Source organism: Lissotriton vulgaris, chromosome 5 (genome assembly GCF_964263255.1).
Source record: "Lissotriton vulgaris chromosome 5, aLisVul1.2, whole genome shotgun sequence".
Taxonomy (NCBI): Eukaryota; Metazoa; Chordata; class Amphibia; order Caudata; family Salamandridae; genus Lissotriton; species Lissotriton vulgaris.
In genome coordinates this window covers 1,599,352,309-1,599,372,637 of record NC_141693.1, presented here as the reverse complement: position 1 = coordinate 1,599,372,637, position 20,329 = coordinate 1,599,352,309, and the positions used below count along the sequence as shown (strand labels likewise).

General features: G+C 47.1%; 2 protein-coding genes across 3 annotated transcripts in view; one reads left to right on the top strand and one right to left on the bottom strand.

Annotated features, from left to right (window-relative positions):
- Positions 1–11,096, bottom strand: part of GMPR2 (guanosine monophosphate reductase 2) — a 320,471-nt gene extending 309,375 nt beyond the window's left edge. The window contains exon 1 of the mRNA XM_086923734.1: positions 10,986–11,096. The gene's annotated coding sequence lies outside the window, so the exon portion shown is untranslated. The remainder of the gene's footprint in view (positions 1–10,985) is intronic.
- The window catches only part of NEDD8 (NEDD8 ubiquitin like modifier), a 145,117-nt gene that overhangs the window by 86,829 nt on the left and 37,959 nt on the right, over positions 1–20,329 (top strand). The window contains exon 1 of one of the 2 annotated variants that reach the window (XM_086923736.1): positions 11,138–11,323. The exons of the other annotated variant lie outside the window; for it this stretch is intronic. Coding sequence (XP_086779862.1) covers positions 11,306–11,323 — 18 coding nt within the window. The 5' untranslated portion in view covers positions 11,138–11,305. Of the gene's footprint in view, positions 1–11,137; positions 11,324–20,329 lie in introns of those variants that run through there. 2 annotated transcript variants of the gene reach the window in all.

Below are 20,329 nucleotides of genomic sequence, written 5' to 3'. Positions count from 1 at the left end.
TCATCTCACATAAAACCAAGCACTGTGCCTTCAGGATTGTTAAGGCCTGCCATAGGAGTGACTTATAGGTGCATATGTGTCTATATATAATGGTAGGTATAGGAATACTATACCTACGCAAGGGGTGATTACACGACCTTGCCCCAGCTGAGTGATCAGCCAGTGGTGTCAGTTTGCATGGCCAGCCAGGTGTAGCATAATACATGCTGCAGGCCTGGTAGGCCTTGGATGCACCTATGCCCTGGGTACATAAGGTACACTATACAGGGGCTCATAAGGTGACCCAATGTCCAATTGGAGATTTACCTAAAGTACATGGAGTCCATTTTACAGTGAGAGCAGATAGCCTGGGGCTCTGATTAGCAGGATCCCAGCCCAACTAAGTCGAAAACCAGCTAAACACAAGGCACAAAATCTGGTGTAACCATAGTCAGGTATCCACCTTCCCACACATATATTATGCCACCCAAGCGAGACCACTCAAACTGTGAATACAGGCCTGCTATTGCAGCTTGTGTAAGCTGGTGGTAGCACCACTTACAAAATAAATAAGTTTATTTATATCTGAGGTCACTGCACTTAAAACCTATAAGTCACCCCTAAGTTAGGCCTTTTAATCCTGAGGGCAGGGTGCTCTGTTCTAAGTGTGAGGGTGTCCCTGCATGAGCGGGACACCCCTACAACCTTCGGAGTCCATTCTCCCAGGCTGTAAGTGCATCAGCCATTACGACATTTAGATGGCCATGTGTCATTACGCGATGACCATCTCTAAACTGGCTGTAATGAACCCTGTCATGTTTGGTATCAAGCATGTTGGAATCATACCAGGAGGTATGATTCCATGCACTGTAAAGCTCCTCTGGGAGGCCCTCGGTGCTCCTGGGTACCAGAACCTCACAGGAAGCTGAGGCTGCAGCCGAATAGAGCCATGATTCAGCCCTCCTGGTGCTGAGCCAAGCTCGAGCAAGGGAAGGCAGAACAATCGATATCTTGTCACAGGGAGGTGTAACAACCTCCCAGACAGGGTTTAGTCTGTTGGGCCAGTTCCACGGTGGCTGCTTGAAGGGCACATTTGGTGCCCTCCTTGCATACTCAAGTTCAAACCAGTTCAGGGAGCATTTGGCTCCTGCTCTGGCGTGAAACTGGACAAAGGACATGGGAGTATCCTACCCACTGTCCGACCCCTCCTCTGGGAGGGACCCCTGGATCATCCCAACCCCTTCCTTAGGGTACTTAAGGGCTTACCTGTGGGTGGGTCCCTACATTTGTCGTGGGACAAGATTCAGATCAGATACCACTTCATCTATGACCGTCTGGGTACTCTGGACTTCACTGGACTCTGCTCTGGGCGCAGAGACTGCAACTGGAAAGACTCCTGCTGCTCCTGGTCTATTTGTCCTGCTCGTCTACTGCAACATCGGTGCTTGTGCTCCATACAAGATCCTTCCATGGTCTGCGGACATCAAAGACACCTGAAGGAATCTCCCTTGAAGTGAAGGAGTCACTTCCCTGCATATGCACGCACTGCAACAAAGCTGACCGGTCTGCTGCTGCTGGGCTCCCACGGACTCCAAAAGGCTCAGCACCCCATGTGGTGGTTCTGCAACTCCCTCGAGGCCTGCCCTGTCTTCTAACCAAGTTTGAGGCCAGTATCCTTCTTGGGAACCGCCAGAATAGATCCCCTGTGCACACGTCGACTTGCCATTGCCATGGCTTGTTGGCTCTCTTACTCAGAGATCTTTGGGCTCAAAGAATCTCCAACCTCAAGCTTCTCCTGCAGCCAAGATCCTCGCCTGCACTGCATCCCTTGCACTATAGGCCTTCATCATTTAGTGAGCTGCTCGCCGTCCACTTGCGGCTCCTATGCCTCTGGCTCGTGGGTCCTATTGAGGGTCTTCTTTGACTCCAGTGGGATCCCCTGCTTGCTCGGGGTCTGCTACAACTTACTTCTGCGTGGTTAGTCACTTGGACCTTGCTGGTCCTGACACTGCACCCTTTTCGCTTGCCACATTGTTTGCAGTTGCAAAGGCTTGTTGATGCTCCTGACAGACACCGACCCCTCAACTCTCAATATCCAACGTGGGGCAGCTCGTGAATGGCTCCTGGTCTTCCACAACCATGCCTGGTCCACACAGCTGCAGCTCCATGGTCGTCAACTCTTTGCATCACCCGACATCAATGGGCATTCGTCTTCCGTGCCTCCTGGTCACTCCTGAGTGGCATAGACTCTGCCCCCTCTGCTTGCAGGTACGTCTCATCTTGAATCCACCTCTGGGTTCCACTAGACACTTTTACCTTCTTTGCCAGCGGCATCTTACTGAAGTCCTCCAATGAGTTTGACAGCCGTTTCCAACGCAGCTTCACACCTATGCACCTGGCTTCCATGGTGTAGGTATCCTGGTTTCTTGGGTAGACACGGGTGGGGTGGCTCTCCAACCTTCTATCTTCCATGGGGTGTCTTCTGGGCCACTGGGAAGGGTCCTTCTTCTTAAAAATTGCAATTGTGACTTACCCATTGACTTGAATTGAGCATGCGGCCGTCATCCCACATGGCCTCGATGGGGTTCCTGGGTACTTAACTTGGGTCGTTCCTTGGGTCCCCATCACTTCTATGTCTTCTGGGTACAGTCCTGACTTGGGTCGTGGTACTCATCCCACTATTTTAGTATAGGGTTTGGTCTTCCCCTGGAGACCTTTGTGTATTTATGCTACTTACCTCCTTTTATTTGCAAAGTATTATGTGCATTGTGTTATATCTCCATGTAGGACATATTGTTATGTGTTAGTAAGTGTCTTATAATAAATACCTATTTTTATAAATACACTGTGTGGTTCTTTTTTACCTAACCTATGCCAATAAGATTAAGATCTGGTAAAACTAGCTGTTTTACACTCCTTCTGGACTAAGCCTGAAGGCTGCTTTTCACAGCTACCACTTAGAGATCTTTTTATGGATTTATAAGACCACTAAAATCACCATAAGGGTTGTCTGGATTAGTGCAGGGTGCTACACTTACATTAGTGTGCACCATATACTTAGCCAGCCTCCTACAGTTAGTCATGCTATTCTCATTTGGTGCTAACCAATTTGAGATATTGTACTCTTTCATATTAGTACCAGCTCGTGTGGAGTCCATATGCAATGCTAATTTAATATGCTTGAGTTAGTAGGGTGCTTCTCACTATTAACAATATTGCAGTGCATTCATACATATGGATATTATATAATCATGCCATGTGTGTGCAGTTTTTATTCCATTAATTTGGGAATAGAATTTGTTATTTCAGGTAATAAAAAAAAGGTGCAGTTCTAGTTTAGTGTGTTCGGACATTTAATGCTGCATTGTGCTTCTCCAGGGTCACTCTGGATTTTTTTGCTGAACACACCACAGAATTCCACATCATGCCACAAAAATCAGCAGCACACCACATAATTAAACTCCACCACTTACCACTCCGCAACACAAAATACCATTCTACACAAATACACTCCCTAACACACACTCTCACTCCACATAATTCCAGCACACTCAATACCACATAATTCCTATCCACATATTTCCACTGCTTACCATGCCACATAATTAAAAATTTGCAAACATTCGTGACAAGAATTTTCAATTCTATTAAGGACACGGAGGCGAGGATTATGCTTTCTCGATTTCTTTACTACCAACAGCAGCCAATAGGAACATAGTAAATAAAAAAGCAAACTACAACTCCCATGAGCCCTTAGGCAACCATAGAGACTACATGCTATATAAACAACCATAGAGGACAACACTTCCTCTTTCTTTGTCCAGGAAATTGTAAACAGTCAAAAGTCATTGGAGAAATACCGCCGCCCATCATGAAGGAAAAGAGCCGAAGGCAACTGCAAAAGGGCCAACAGGAGACACGCAACCATCCAAGGACGAAGAGGCCGCATCAGGAAACACAGCAGATCCAATATCCAAAGTGGCGGAAACACTGCAGGAGAGACCATGACGAAGGATCACTTCTGGTCCGAACCTGAAAGAAAAACAGAGCCGTAATACACAACTCCAAAACCCTGGAAAGGTAGCATCAAATAGGGTGGGGAAAAAATCAATGCAAGAAACATTGCAGATCATAGCAAAGCAAAGATGCAACATAAACAATGCAGTAGAATACAATTGGGTGGGATAATCCTCGCCTCCGTGTCCTTAATAGAATTGAAAATTCTTGTCACAAATGTTTGCAAATTTTTAATTCTATGGCAGGACAGGAGGCTCAGATTATGCTTGTTCAAAGCTGGTCCACCACAACAGATGCAATATCCACAATGGGCTTGAAATAATACGTTTTAAACACAGTATCAGAAGACCAATCAGCCGTCTTCACAATGTCCTGCAAACTCACACCAACATGGAAAGCCTTAGAGGCCATGGCACCTCGCGCGGAATGAGCTCCAAAAATGGAGACATCAATTCCTGCTTCAGACATAAGCCAACGCACCCAGCGAGCAAGGGTAGCTGGAGCCACAGGCTTAAAAGGCTTTTGCAAAGCAATCAACAACTGTCCAGACAAATCCTGACGAAAAGGAGCAGTACTCACCTCATAATCCTTTATGCACTGGACCACACATAATTGTGGGTTCTGAGGGAAAGCTGGATAAGTGACAGTAGATAGATTAGTCTTGGTGCGTCGGGAAACCGTAAAAGTAACCCCCTCCGGGGAAAAAGAACGGCCCGCGAGATCAAATGCGCGAACATCCGAAATACGCTTACAAGATACCAAACATAAGAGCATCGTCAATTTCGCAGACAATTGCTTACGAGACAGTGAAGCGTTGGGAGGCCAAGCTTCCAGAAAACGTAAGACCACGGAGACATCCCAAAGAGCCACATATTTCGGACATGGCGGCTTAGCCATCCGAACACCACGAAGCAATTTAGAGATTAGATGATGTTCTCCAACAGGCTTCCCGTCGACAAAATCATGGCCCGCAGATATAGCGGAGCGAAAAGAATTGACCGTCCTGTAAGCAGAACCAGAAGAAGCGATGGAAGCAAGAAAATTAACAACTAAAGCGACATCCGCTGAAGCGGGATCCATGTCTCGTTCAGAACACCAATGACACCATCGTCGCCAAGCTGACGCATAACGCTTTCGCGTGTTGGGGGCCCAAGCCTCATTGATAAATCTCTCAGCGTCTCCAGATAAGCCAGGGATTTTCCAGCGTTCCCCGAAAGACGCCACGTCACCAGTCGGAGTTGGCCAGACAGAACTAGAGGATGTGGATGGAGCAGAGGATCCAACAACAGGTTCCACTTTGTTGGAAGCAGGAACGGGGTCGAGCAACTCATTTCCAGAAGGTCCGGAAACCACGCTTGAGCCCTCCAAAGAGGAGCAATCCGATTGAAACTGCTTCGTTCTGGCCAAGACTCGGGGAATCATCGAGAACGGGGGAAAAGCATAGCAAAGCTGAGGAGGCCAAGTCTGGAGAAAGGCATCCGTTGCAAAAACCTCCGGATCCGGACGCCAACTGTAAAACCTGGGCAGTTGAGCATTGAGGCGAGAGGCGAATAGATCAATCCAAGGTCGACCCCAAAGGCGAGACAGAGTCCGAAATACACGGGGGTGAAGACGCCAGTCGCTGAAATCCAGCAGATGGCGAGAGTTCCAGTCGGCCACTTGATTCTGGCGACCTGGGAGATACTCTGCAATAAGAGTGATCTTCTTCCGAAGGCAGAAGTGCCAGAAATCCTTCGCAATCTCTGCTAACAGTCTCAACCGCGTTCCCCCCAGTTTGTTCACATACCTCACCGCTGAGATGTTGTCCATGCAGAGCAAAATGCAACAGCTGGTGGCCTGAGGAGCAAGGCTGCGGATCGCAAAAGATCCCGCTAGAAGCTCCAGACAGTTGATGTGAAGGGCTAGTTCGTCCTGTGACCAACAGCCGCCCGTTGTCACGTCTCCGCAACGGGCTCCCCAGCCCCAAAGACTCGCGTCCGACTCCAACACTAAATCCGGAGTCGAGCCGAACAGGGCTTTCCCGTTCCAAGCCTCCATGTGATGGAGCCACCACAGCATCTCCGACTTCGCGTCCTGCGACAGAGGAACAAGGTCGGAATAACGAAGACCCTTCTGCAAGTGCCGGATCTTGAGACGTTGCAGGGCCCGATAATGTAAGGGACCTGGAAAGATCGCTTGAATGGATGAGGCCAATAGTCCGACAATCCGAGCGATCGACCGCAAAGAAACATTCGGTGCGGACAACAGTAACTTCAATTCCCTCTTGATAGACCTGACTTTCTGGGCAGGCAAGAGAAGCTGGCAAGATACCGAGTCTACAAGGAAACCCAGAAACTCGATCGACTGAGTGGGATGTAAATGAGACTTTTGAGGATTCACTAGAAACCCGAGAGACTGCAGCAGATCGATTGTCCATGTTAAATGAGAACGTAGTTTAAGCGGACACTGGGCCATCAACAGAATGTCGTCCAGATACACGATCAGACGCACCCCGCGCGCTCGCAGCGATTCCATAACTGGTCTCAGGAGCTTCGTGAAGCACCACGGAGCGGACGAGAGGCCAAACGGGAGAACCGTGTACTCGAACCACTCCCCCGACCAGTGGAACTGAAGAAAGCGGCGATGAGGCGGAAAGATGGGAACGGACAAGTAAGCGTCCTTCAAATCCAGGCGAACCATCCAGTCGCCCTTGCGAAGAAGATCCCTGAGAAGATGGATGCCCTCCATCTTTAAGTGGCGATAGACCACCCCGTTGTTGAACTCCTTGAGATTGAGCACAAGGCGAGAACCTCCCCCTTTCTTCTCCACCAGAAACACATTGCTGACGAACCCCTGTGGATGCAGGGACGTTCGCACAATGGCCCCTTTGAGTAGAAGAGAATCGATTTCCTTGGAGATCACCTCTCGATATCGTTGGGAAAAAACAAGGGGAGAAGGGACGGGACCTTGAAGGGGTGGGTGATAAAATTTGATGTGGTACCCTTGAACTGTCTGCAATATCCATGCATCGTTTGAGATCGTGCGCCAATTCTCTAGAAAAAATTGCACCCTGCCCACCAGAACAACACTGTTGTAAGGAATCAAGCTCACCTGTAGAGGAGAAATCTTGGCGACCTCCCTGGTTTCCACCGTAGCCTCCTTTGTTGCCTTGACCACGACCTTTACGGGAGGGGTAGAAGGTCGTCTTGGAACCTGAATAGGAAGACTGTTGTTGTTGACGTTGTTCGCCCCCTCCCTGGTGGGACTGTTGGCCACGCTGCTGACCAGAACCTCGGCCGACCGAACGTCCCCCAGATCGTCCGGCCCTGGCAAAAACGGGGCGGAACGCCCTGCGCAAGGAAGATTGCGCCTTGTCAAGGCCACTAAAGGTCGCCACAAACTTTGTCAACTCCTTTAAAAACGGTTGACCAAACAGTAGACCCTGAGCCAGGGGACCCGACTCAGACGTTGCAAGTTCAGACAACCGGGGATCCATTTTCAACAAGATGGAACGTCTACTTTCGGTGGAAAGGGCACAGTTCGCGTTCCCCAGAAGACAGATAGCCCGTTGGGCCCAACCAATAAGCTCATCCGGGTCGATGCCAGATGCCGACCCCTGAGCTTGATAACCTAAATCCAGGATCTTCGTCAGGGGGCCAAGAAGATCAAGCAACTTATCCTGACACAGGCGCCAAGAGCGATCAATCCCCTTTTTTGGATCCTTAGTGAATTTTTTGAGGTAGGTCAAAATAGTCGGATCGACCTCCGGAGTGTCAGCTAACTTATCCGCCAACTCCGGGCGAGGGCACTCGGACCGTAACCGAGAGCGCACCTCCTGATCGAAGGGTTCACAGATGTGTGCCTGGATGTAATCAGCAACCTCTGGTGCAGGGAACCAAGTTTTGGAATTGGGATGGATTATATCCGTTGGCTCAAAGGTCAGGACCGGTGGATGTGAGGAGGCGTCAACAAAATGTTCTTTGCGAGATTTTTTAGCAGGGGGGGGCCAGAGGGACCTGAAGACGAAGAGGAGGAGGTGTCCTCCGTGTCCGGGGGAGGGGGATGGGATTTTTTAGACACAGTAGGGGCAGACAAGGACTTAGCTAATTTCATAAAGTCAGACTTATGAGGATTTTTAGGCGACTTAGAGGAGTGCTTAGTAGAAGAGGACGGAATCCAGCCCTGTTGCTGAGCGTAATCGGTCAAATGGCGCTTCAGAGGTCCTATAGCGCGGACTAGCGCTGTATTGACCGAATGCTGGACCCCTTGGTCAAGGGCATCGACCAAGTCATATTCAAATGACTCTTCAGGCTCCTCATCGTAATAATATTCCTCAGTGTCCTCATATTCAGCCATGGCGGAAGAAAAAAGACAGTGCACACCACTGAGGAAAATATATATATATACAAATAAGTCCACTAAAATAATAAATAAAGGTCTAAGCGTAAAGCAAGCGACCCTGTCAGGGGGAGTGACAGCCCCAAGCAAGCCAAATAGGCAGAGCAACAAACTCGACCAAATAAACAACAAATTTGAGAGTGGAGGGACAGGCTTGCAGAAACAGTCACCCTAGGCAACGCCTCTAGTAATTATCCAGCCCTAAACCCTTGCTTGAGGTAAAGGGCGTCTTGAGGGGCTCTCCGGCAGGCAGTGGGCTGAGGCACAACAACAAACGCTGCCTCTAAGCGTGTCCGGGCTCCGTGTCACACACGGAGCGTAAACAATGCCAACGCGCATGCGCGGAGGCTCGCCTGACACTCCGGAAGGGGAGCAACGCGCGACACCAGCGCGCGAGCCTCCGAGCCCCGGTCCCGCTCCACCAAGGATGAAAACATGGGCACAAAGCTCCCGTATGGGAAGAGAGGCGACACGCGCTCTCAGGAATGAACAAACCGAACCACAAAACGCCGAAGTGAAAAAAACGCTAGAGGCAACGAGCCACACGGTGAAGCGGTAATAAGCAAGGTATGCAGCTGAAAAGCGGCGTACAACAACGTTCGATAATGAACAATGCAACATACAAAACATGCAAGTAGTAATAAGTAATGCAGAAAAATGACTTAACTGGCTGCGAAGCAGCAAAGAAAGAGAAAGTGTTGTCCTCTATGGTTGTTTATATAGCATGTAGTCTCTATGGTTGCCTAAGGGCTCATGGGAGTTGTAGTTTGCTTTTTTCTTTACTATGTTCCTATTGGATGCTGTTGGTAGTAAAGAAATCGAGAAAGCATAATCTGAGCCTCCTGTCCTGCCATAGAATTCCACTACACAAATTAACTCCACACCACACAATCAATTTATACAACTAGAAACTCCAATCCAACTCATTTAATTATACCACAAGTCAAGTCAAGTCAAGTCAATAAATTTATATAGCGCGCTACATACCCAGATGTTCTCAAGGCGCTTGAAGAAGGATGGGGAATTACTTGTCAAATATCCACGTTTTAAGTTGCTTTCTGAATGCTAGGTGGTTCTGAGTAAGGCGAAGGTGAGTGGGAAGTGAGTTCCAGGTTTTAGCTGCCAGGTAGGAGAAGGATCTACCTCCCATGGTGGTTTTGTTGATTCGAGGTACAGTGGCAAGGGCTTGGTTGGAGGATCGTAGCTGGCGGGGGGGGGGTGTAGAAGGACAGTCGTGTGTTGAGGCATTCAGGTCCGGTTTCGTAGAGTGCTTTGTGTGCGTGGGTAAGGAGCCGGAAGGTAATCCTCTTATTGACGGGGAGCCAGTGGAGGTTTTTCAGGTGACCAGAGATGTGTTCTTTACGCGGGATGTCTAATATGAGCCTGGCTGAAGCGTTCTGGATGCGCTGGAGTTTTTTCTGGAGTTTTGCGGTGGTACCGGCGTAGAGGGTGTTTCCGTAGTCCAGTCGGCTCGTGACCAGAGCGTGGGTGACTGTTTTTCTAGTTTCGGTGGGGATCCAGCGAAATGTTTTTTTGAGCATGCGAAGAATGTTGAAACAAGATGAAGAAACGGCGTTGACTTGTCTGTTCATCGAAAGTGAGGAATCCAGGATGACGCCCAGGTTCCGTGCGTGGTCCGTCGGGATGGGTGCTTTTCCAAGGGCCTCTGGCCACCAAGAGTCGTCCCAGGCGGAGGGGGAGGTGCCTAGGATGAGGACTTCTGTTTTGTCTGAGTTCAGTTTCAGACGGCTGTGCTTCATCTCAATAACACATGGGTACAAGACTTTTTCATTTACTACGCCAAGAGCTCTAGCTTAAGCAAATGCAAGACCTATTGCAATACTTGTTGTTTTTTTTTGGGGGGGGGGGGGGGAGTGTCGCGAAATTTGAGTTTGTGGGCGTGACCACAATGTTGTGCATACGTGGAGGTGAGCCAAGAACTCTCCCTGCCTACATCCTGAAAATAGTTTAACCAGCGTAACGCGGCTGTAGTTAATGTTTGTGCGCATGCGTCCGGCTTCAGAGCCGCGACACACCAGCACTACGCAACATCACGCTGTGTGTTTCTCACTTATTGCGAGCCTACGCCACGTGGTGCGCACGATCCCCACTGCACTTATAGCGCAATCGGCTGACCCCTGCTGGGCCATAAATATACAACCCCAGACACAACATGGGCCTATTTATTTTTGTCTTTTCTGGTGGGACGGTTTTTACTGTTGATTTCCCTGCTATTACCACACACATGTCGCAAGCCCAAATGCATGTAGTTTCCTTGCAAAAACACCTATATAACATGACTTGTCAAGTTCAAGGACGCCGTATTTGCAAATATGGGCCTCTTTGTCAGGTGGTTACTTTTGTTTTGCCGCCCGGGCCCTGCCCCAGTCAGACCTTGGCTGCCATTGGTCAAATAAAATGCTGTGTTCGATGAATGACAGAAAGCCAAGGAATTCCGAGCAGGTGTTTTGGCGGGAAAGGAGAAGGATTGTGGTGAACGAAGCGGGGCACACCTAAAACCATCATAAGTAAAAAAAGGAATGCGCAAAGATATAAACGAAAATATGACAGACATGAGGTCTTCAAATATATCAGACAAAGGGAGCGTGCACCTGGCAGTCAGCAAACTTCTTTATTGAACTGCGTGTGCTGTTTAGCGGCTCAGACTCAGTGGAAGAGCGAGGATGACGTACGCTGCGGCGATAGAACGCTCGCGGAGGTGTGGTCCACGAAGACAACTTCCTGTATCGGAGGGGTGGGATCTATGGTAGGGGTGGGAAATGGTATGTCTGAGTTCAGCGAAGCGCAGTGCGTGGTGACGCGTTTTGCCTGGTGCCGGGCTGACTGTAAGCGGAAGTGAGGCAGGAATCGGTGCGCGGTCACTTCCTGAGTTTATGTGAGGCAGTGGGGACGAAGAATCTAACGTTGTAAGATGCTAATCAAAGTAAAGGTGAGAGTGCTAGCTAGTTGAGAGGGTAAATTATTTGGAGGGGGGAGAGGCGGGCGAGAAAACGGAACACTTTAACGTGATACGTGCCGAAAAGCGAGGTACCACCCAATTATTATATAGGCTAATGAGCTCTAATCTAAAATCGATCGATGTGGGTCTCGATTAATGTTTCATGAAGCCGTGGTGTCTGTTGTGCCACTGGTATCCGTATGCGGAAAAACTTTCTATTTCTCTTAGTTTTTCATTTCTGACACCATGATTGCACCTGGGCTTTGATTCCATAGAGCCAGGTGCGGCGTCGCTATGTACGATGAGTTATTGGCAGGGCTGGCTTAACCATTTGGGACAATGCGAAACTCGTAGGAGGTTACGACCAATGGGCTGTCTTTAAGGTTGAGCGTAGGGAGGCATCCGCATGGGCATATCTAGCTTGGCAAACTGATTTAGAAAACTCAGTTTCAAAATTCTGTCATCCCACGTAAATATCACCCTGTAGACTTTCTAACTCACTTGCTACACCTTCTCGTAAACATGACGTGACCGTCCATTATTTATAAGTGAAGTATGCAAAGACCAGGGCCGGTCTTAGGACTTGTGTGGCCCTGGGCGAAAGGGAAGATGTGAGGCCCCTCTAATTTGTATGTGACACCTCAGAAAACCGACATCACAGGACTATTGATTTTCTTTGTCATTGCTGAAGAGACCTAGTGTTGATATCAGTAACCTGGATTAAACGACAAATATCCAAATTAAATACGTCCATCTATTTTAAAACTGTATTAAGTGGATTACTTTAGTCCCATTGGATGGAAAAACTAGGGGCAGGTCTCGCAAAGATGGCTATTATTATTGCAAGATAACTGATTACCAGATTAGTGCATATTAATAATTCGAGAGAATTGCATAAAATGACTTGAATGGCATCAATGGTAAAATATATACAGCAGGGTATAGCTAGATAAAGTTGAATTCAGATACATATACATTTTTCATTCTTGTTTGAGAGCTTCCTAAATCACAGACCAGAACAAAAAAAGGCCAGCCGAGTTTTGTAGAATAACAGCTTTTGGGTTTAGGATACAGAATGAATACATACTCCTAAAGGGATGGAAGCCAGGTGTGGAAATATACATTTCTTACAACAAGCAGATACAAGGTAACATTGCAATCTGACAGTGAGGTGATACATATACTGATAAGTACACACAAATACAATTACATTCCAACATAAATAGAGTAGATTTAACCCCTTCTGTGCTGATGACGAGCCCAGGCTCGTCATGCAGCACGGTGCTCGTGTGCTGGTGACGAGCCTGGGCTCGTCATGAGCCGTGGAACGCCACACGCGGGGATAATTTCCCCGCTGTGCTGAGCGTTCCATTGCGCGAGCGTGGTCATGACGAGCCCAGGCTCGTCACCAGCACCGTGCTGCATGACGAGCCTTGGCTCGTCATGGCGGGGCGGCGCGGCCACCCTCCCCCGTGCCGCGGGGGAATTAGCCCCGCGGCGAAGGGGTTAAAGTTCTAGATTATTCTTGTTGGGTGGCTCCCTCATATTGATTAGTTAGGTAAAGTTTAGTATCTGTGCGTTTTAAAATGAAGGTATACTGCAGGTTTAAGGGGTTTTCATACCAAGGTTTTTCATTTGGTGTCAGAATTGTAGAAAGTGGTAGTCGCAGAATGGCAGGATTCTGATGAAAATCCCTCAATCGCCCTAAAAAGACAGTCCTTTTGTTGTATATATTTCCAACTTTGTGGTCATCCAACTTGAGAAAAATGGGGATAGGGCAGTAATATGAAAAAAAGGTATTTGCCGTCTTTGTATCGTGTCCTGTACACATCTGGAAGTTACTGGTAGAATGTGCCCTGTTTCGCCAACACCCTAATACAAACATATACATATAACAGGTTATCAGAAAGCTTATTCATACCTATCAGGGAAATAATGCAAGGAAACAAAATGAGTGTTAAACTTACGGTCTCCTTCAATTATTAGGTAATGACGATCAAGAGGCGATCAGGATTTTCCCCAAAACACTGGCAATCAGAAGTAAAGTTAACTTGTGCAGACACAAAAAGTGTTTTTCACAATGTTCTCAGGACAAATAAGAGGAGTTATTTCATGGGGGGGGGGGGAGAGGACAAGGAGCGGTTAGATCCAGCACACTATATGTAATGATCCAACAATTCTATAAAAAGATACCTGGTTATGTGCCCCCTTGTGGGTGTCCGTTGGGCATTGCAGTGCCGGCCCGACAAGGAACTTGCCTGATGAAGAAGCAGGACACCCATATTGGGTGTGTAAGGGTGCTTGCTCCTATTGGAGCATATTCCTCCTCTGATAAATTGTACAGATACACACTTACTCGACTGTCTTTAAAAGGAAGTGCATACTCTTGTTGGATCAGAGAAGAGCAGTGCCAAGATTGGAAAAAATTAGAACTACAAATCTGTACCCTGATGCTCTCATAGACAAAAAAAGTGGGAGCAGTCTAATTTCTTCACATTGTTTCTTTATTACCTTGAAATGCCATTCACTACTAATGATGGTGAACATTTCTGGGAAGAAATTCTTAAAGGTCTTGAGGATGTTCCTCATGTTAGCTAGAACGAACAGAGGTCCCTGGGATCCAGGTAAAATATTGGGCTTGCATGGAGGGATGATGCCAGCAAGGCAATACGAGTCAGCCCAATTTGCTCTGGTCTTTCTTTTTGGCAGAAACCCGCCAAACACTTCTCATTTACCCTTCCATGTGAAGGGTGCCAGTGTGGCTGGGGTCTGTGCCACAATCCGAAAAAGGCCTGTCCGACTGGTGATTACTTTTAGTCACCTTTTGCAGCTTGAAAGAGGCTTGTGGTGTTAAATCCTTTTTAAAATGTTGGCTTCCTTCGGGCCTGAAGAAGTAGGTGGAATTTAGATGTTTTAAAGTTTGTGGTGTTTCTGCTGAGTTTGCCAGGCGTGATTTCTCTTCGGCTTCCTTTCTCCTTTATCAGATACATTTTTTTAGCATTCGGCAGTATCTCTGCCTCTAAATAAAATAATGCATGGCTACTGCTTCGGTCACAAATTACAATTTTGGCATCTTTTAACTCATTAAAAGCCATTGCTACCTGGCACACATCGCCATATGGATTACTGGGCCTTCTGTGACTACCACACTTTTTGGGGTACAGGCACACAGCATTCCACTATTGCAGTGACTAAGCTGCGTAATCCTTATTATAATTACAGTTTGTGAGTCTACCTCTCACATACCTGCACTAATCGCACCCGGTGCAGCGTCGCATAATGTAAGCCGCACCTCGTTTGTCATCACACGCGGCGTAAAAACACATTACACAAGCTCAAAACACCCTTCCAACCACACACCCTACATGTTGTAGCTTCCTATGTTAAGTACTTCAGCGCATTACATATGGGTAGTAAGCTCTATATAAATGCTACTATACTATACAAGTATTTTAATTGGACACATCGAAGTAAGCCACACTTGAAAAGTTAAAATCCCATAAAAATGAATTAGAAATGCTTACAAGTTGCTGCTGTGGATCACACAGCATTGAATATTAACCTATAAGGCTGCTTGATGGGGTAACATGACTTCTGTTGTGATCAGTGTGCAATCTCGAGCAGGCTAGCTGGCCTAAGGGTGGCATGGAAGTTCAGACCTCTCATTTTTATGTAGAATTTCATAATTATACCTATTTAAATGCTCGCATAACAGGCTGTCCAGCCTACGATTAAGGTATCCTTAAACTGGGTAACCTTAACATCTGCTTTTCACAACACTACAAATCATGTTTATCAGGGGTAAACCCTTGAAAAAGAAATGTCAAAATGGCTGCCACCGTCTGAAGATTGGGATTAAGGAATGAGTTGGTGAGCATCATTACCACCCTTTAGCTATGCCTTTACATGCAAGGCCAATTGGAACCCCTAGCATAATATGTCTTCCGTCTGATCTCTCTATATAGTGGGCTTGTGCTCAGTACATGCAAGAAACAAGGTTAAAAACGTGCATGGTCTATAGTCTGTGTGGAGTCTCTAATAATTGGGGCCTAGTTTTGGATAGTAAATATGTTGACAGACAAAGCCTGGAGTGAAGGCAAACAAAGGCCTGAGTATGTTCACAGTTAATAGCAGAATAGTTTTGTGAGCTGCTGTATAGCTGCAGATAGGAGTTTGAATGCACAATCTTATTTCCTGGGCCCATTATCTGAGTGTCATTAAATAGTTTAATAGTAACTCCTTAGAAAAAGTGAAATGAAACGCTTTTATATGCAAGTGATAGTTGAAATGCCAGCTAAAATACCTTTGACACACCACCACATAGTTATTGTACTTTTCCTCACTGCTTTAATACCCAATGTGTTGTGTGCATGTTTTCATGCTAAATATTCTAGTCAAAGGCTCAAAATAACATCACAGTTAACAAGCATTGGCAAAACCAACTGGCTTTCGCAATGGGCATTTGCCATGTATTATACCAGTGTGGCTGCTGTTCAGCGTGGTTACAAGGTAGTGGCATTGAGTGTCCTTGAGTGGAGTGGTGGGGGTAGAGTGTCATAGACTGGATTTGTTGGAGTAGAGCTTCGTAGGTGTAGTATAGTGTCATACACTTGAATTAAGGGTAGTGGTAGAGTGGGGTGTATTGAAATGTGAGGTGATTTTGAAGTGTATTCGAGAAAGATGTATTAGATTGGTTTGGGATTGGGGTATTGTATTGGGGTGATATGAAGTGGGGCGAATAGTGGAGTGGAAGGGGATTGTATTGGGTGGATTGGAGTGGGTAGGGTGGATTGGAGTGGGTGGTGTGGGTTGGGTGGGGATTATTAAGGTGGAGTGGGTTGGAGGTGGGTGGAGTGGTCTGGACTGGGGTGGATTGCAGTGTAGTGAGCGTGAGGGATTGGATTGAGTGGACTGAACTGGGGTGGGTGGATTGGATTGGGGTAGAGTGTGGTGGACTGGAATAGAGTGGGGTAGTGGGATAGGATGGACAGAATGGGGTGGATTGGTGTGGGGTGGATTAAAATAGGGTGGGATGAACTGGACTTGATTGGGGTGAATTGGATTGCGTGGGATGGATTAGAGTGGAGTAGACTGAATTGTAGTGGTTTGGATTAGATTGGACTGGGGTGGACTGGATTGGGGTTGTGTAGATTGGTGGAATGAGGTGGATCGGAGTGCGGCGGATTGTCTTGGATTGGAGTTGGGCAGATTGTTTTGCATTGAAGTGGTGCAGAACAGATTGTTTTGGATTGAATTGGTGCAGACTGGAGTGACGCAGATTGTTTTGGATTGAAGTTAATTGGAGTGGGGCACATTGTTTCGGATTGGAGTGGCACAGATTGTTTTGGGTTGGAGTGGGCAGATTGAAAAGAGGCAGATTGTGTTGGATTGAGGCGGGGCAGATTGTGTTGGATTGAGGCGGGGCAGATTGTGTTGGATTGAGGCGGGGCAGGCTGTTTTGGGGTGGGGAAGGGTGTTTTGGGGTGGGGTGGGAGGATTGGATTGTAGTGGAGGTGGGTGGATTGGGTTGTGGTGGAGGTGGGTGGATTGGTCTGGCGTGGTTTGGGTTAAGTGGGGCAGATTGGCGTGGGTGAGGAGGGGTGGATTGGAGTCGAATGGGGTGGACTGGGATGTACTGCACGATTATGTGTTAAAGCTTCATTTCAGAAAATACACATAAAAAGAAACAAATTTTGCTTTGGAATAAAATATTGCTCATCTTTTGAGAACAACACCCACAGGCAAAAACAAAAGAAAACATAAGTGCAAAGTAAGACCAGAAGATTTGGCAAAATAAAATAAACGTAACTATAGAAAACAAATCTTTGCACTCTTAATTGTCCTGATGGGCACGTTTTTGCCAGCAATATGCCTTCTGTTTGAAGGGCACTGAAAGTTAAATAGAATAAACTAGTACCTCAATCATGTCGGGAGCAGCAGATGGGCACTGTTTACGTTGAATCAATCGGTGCTAGGTCCTTGCTCCACAAAGACAAACGGAAATGTTAGGTCTTTCTTGATGAATTATGAGGCTGTAAAGAAGAGTGCCACGCAAATCAACAAATGGTAAGCAATAGACAGGCTCCAAGCCCTTTTATGTATACAACAGGGTCTCGTAAGCAAGACTCATATGGTAGCGCATGCTGTCACAGGCACAACCCTAAAAAGAGTCAGAGTACCACTAAAAGATGTTCAACAGTCACGTGCGTAGCTGCATTTTGATCTCTTCAGAGATCAAAAGGAAGAGCGAAAAAAGTGGGATGTTTAAGGACCCTCGTCGATTTTCCTAAGGAACTGATTGGGTCCGGAGACGTACGGATAAAGGGTGTCCCTGACGAGAGTAGTTCATCAGAATACATCTATTCTTTTGCACATTACACTGGATATGTTTTTAAATGGCTTTCCACTCGTCCTATCAAAAAAGTTGCTTGCCATTTCTACATTTGAAATGGCACATAAGGTTTTGTGGCTGCTGGCTGATAGTGTGACGCTCTTTTTTACAGCTAGAAACCTTGTCTAGCTACAGCACTTCCCTTCTGTCTGCCTACGCACCCCACCCTTACTGCCCTGTTAAACAAGACCCAGGGGCAGCACTAGCCATGAGATGTCAGAACTGTATATATGATATCTTCTACAAGTAATTAGATGGACAAAAAATGGCTAATTTACGACCCCTGGGATATAAGTGGGGGATTCAAAGTGTGTCATGGAGCAGGTAATCTGCTACAATCATGAAAAGCGGGGCCACAGAGCTCCCTGCTGGGGAAATTGGGTGGTTATCGGGTTTTCTGCACTTAACTGCATTTACTAGACAGCCCTCTAAGTTTAGCACTTGTGCCTTGGGAAACAAACATGCTAATCCCTCTGTGGAATAAAACCTATAGCGCTGTGAGGCCAAGGACAGTCGTGTTGGGTGGATGAGGGGGCGGGGTAGCTCAAACTTCACATGGCCTCTGGTAATTAACCCTGTTTCAAGCCCACCAGCCGCATCTTGGAGATCAGTGGAGAAGTGTGGCTCACTGGTTAGAGCAGGCAGACCCTGAAGCAGAGGTCAGACCTAGGACCAGGGTTCAATTCCCGACGCAGCAGGGTCTTGAGCTCAAATGTCCATGGACTCGATAATTCTCGCTTCGGTGCCTGACCTAATCATGGGTTCACACTCTGCAACTCTGGGCATTAAGCTTGCTTAATCTCCACAACGGCCCCCCCGTGGCGGGATGCCTGGCTTTCACCTTGGGGATGCCCTGTAGGGGCTATCTCACAGGGAAAAGCCAGGACGGGTTCCCAAGGCAAGCGCGGAGATACCCCTTCGGGGGTCGAATCTGGCGCTATATAAGAACATAATAATAATGTTCAACTGGTTTGTTTGCAAACAGGGCTGTTGCGCAATGTTGGGGTGCTATTCCAACTATAAAGAAATGGCTTTGTGACCTGCTTTACTGTAGGGACCAGTTGCTGATATATGAGGAGGAGTTACCTGAGAAGTCTCACCCCAAAGATTTCTGGGCCCCGCTTACTACATACCTGTTGTCTTGTCCGGACTTGCTGTAAATTTGTGGAAATGTTGCACTTTTCTCTCTTTTGCTATATCACCTATACTTCTGTTGGAAATTTGCCATCTGTCTAAGTCACTGTTGGTTCATAAATGTCTGTTGACGCCCCGTGGGCGCCTACTATCGGTTAGTATGAGTGGATTTAATGGAGGAATTAGTCAGCTGTCATTACTACTGTTCTGTATATGCCTGTCTATTGCTACATCGGTTTTCTTTGAATGCACTAGAATAATACCCTCGTTCTGCCTGAGGGTGGGTGTGGGGAGGGGGTGAAGGGGGCTAGTTCAATATAATTTGTATACATCAAATCTGCATTTTTTTGATGTTATTGTATTTGCTGAAACTAATAAAGTAAAAAAAAAAGTCCAACCGGTCCTGGAAATAAGAGCCTTCTGCTGCCTGGAAACCTAATCACAAAGGGCAGACAAGACTTCAGCATAGGTTTTTAACAAAGGTGCTGCCCTGCCCTTGTCCCGGAGACCCAACATAACTGCTGTCCTTGCTCCTGTTACGTCCTCCAACCAGTCTTCCCCTTCCCCACCACTGCACCCCCAGGAATGCCACCATTCCCTGACCAGCGAGTTCAAGACACCTCGCTTAATAAAAGTACATTCGCAATGTGATCGGGTTGGGGGAGGGGGCCCTGGACGAGCAGGTGGGCTGACTGAAAGCATGGCCTTTCACACAGAAGCGGGCCCCGTGTCTTTGTGCTGAGCGCGGGGGCCTGGGTAGCTGCCCATGCCTAGGTCCGGCCCTGACAAAGATTTAGGAGTTGATATTAAAAAGGCAATTACTATCCAGTTCGCCACATAAATAGCACTACGATATATGAAATATGCATTCTGTCCCCCTCTCCTCCTTGCCTCACTTAGCTGTCAAGTTGGGATCGTCACCATAGTCCTTATTAGAGGTGGGCGAGCCACTGAAAGCTCGACTCTGAGTCAATTCGAGGTCCTCTTGGAACCTTGATCTCACAACGAGCTACGATAACCATGGAGCCAATGTTGTCTAATGGCTACAGCTGTCGTCAATCCAACATGTGCAACCAGGTTTGAATCCTCGCCTCGATTCAGCACCATGTGAATCAGGCAAAACTTCCTGTGCCAAAAAAAGTGTAACATCTCTGTTCTGAGGCGCTCTTGTGTCCTTGGGCCGTGGTCGCTCTATGTAAAACTGCGAAGAATAAAATATGGATTCTGTCCCTTCACTCTAATCTCATCCTCCTAGAAATAAGCATAAATAATTGACCTTTGTTGTCGGATGGAGAGAGACCTTTTTTGGCTGAATTGCATAGTGTAAAACTGGGCAATTTGAGATCAATCCTGGCTTCCCTGCTTGACCAAACTCTGTGATCCTAGGCAAGTATTTTATTTTAAAGAGTTGCATTTTGCTTCATTATCACATACAAGAGAACCCTCATATATGTGAATTCAGCTTGTCTGCC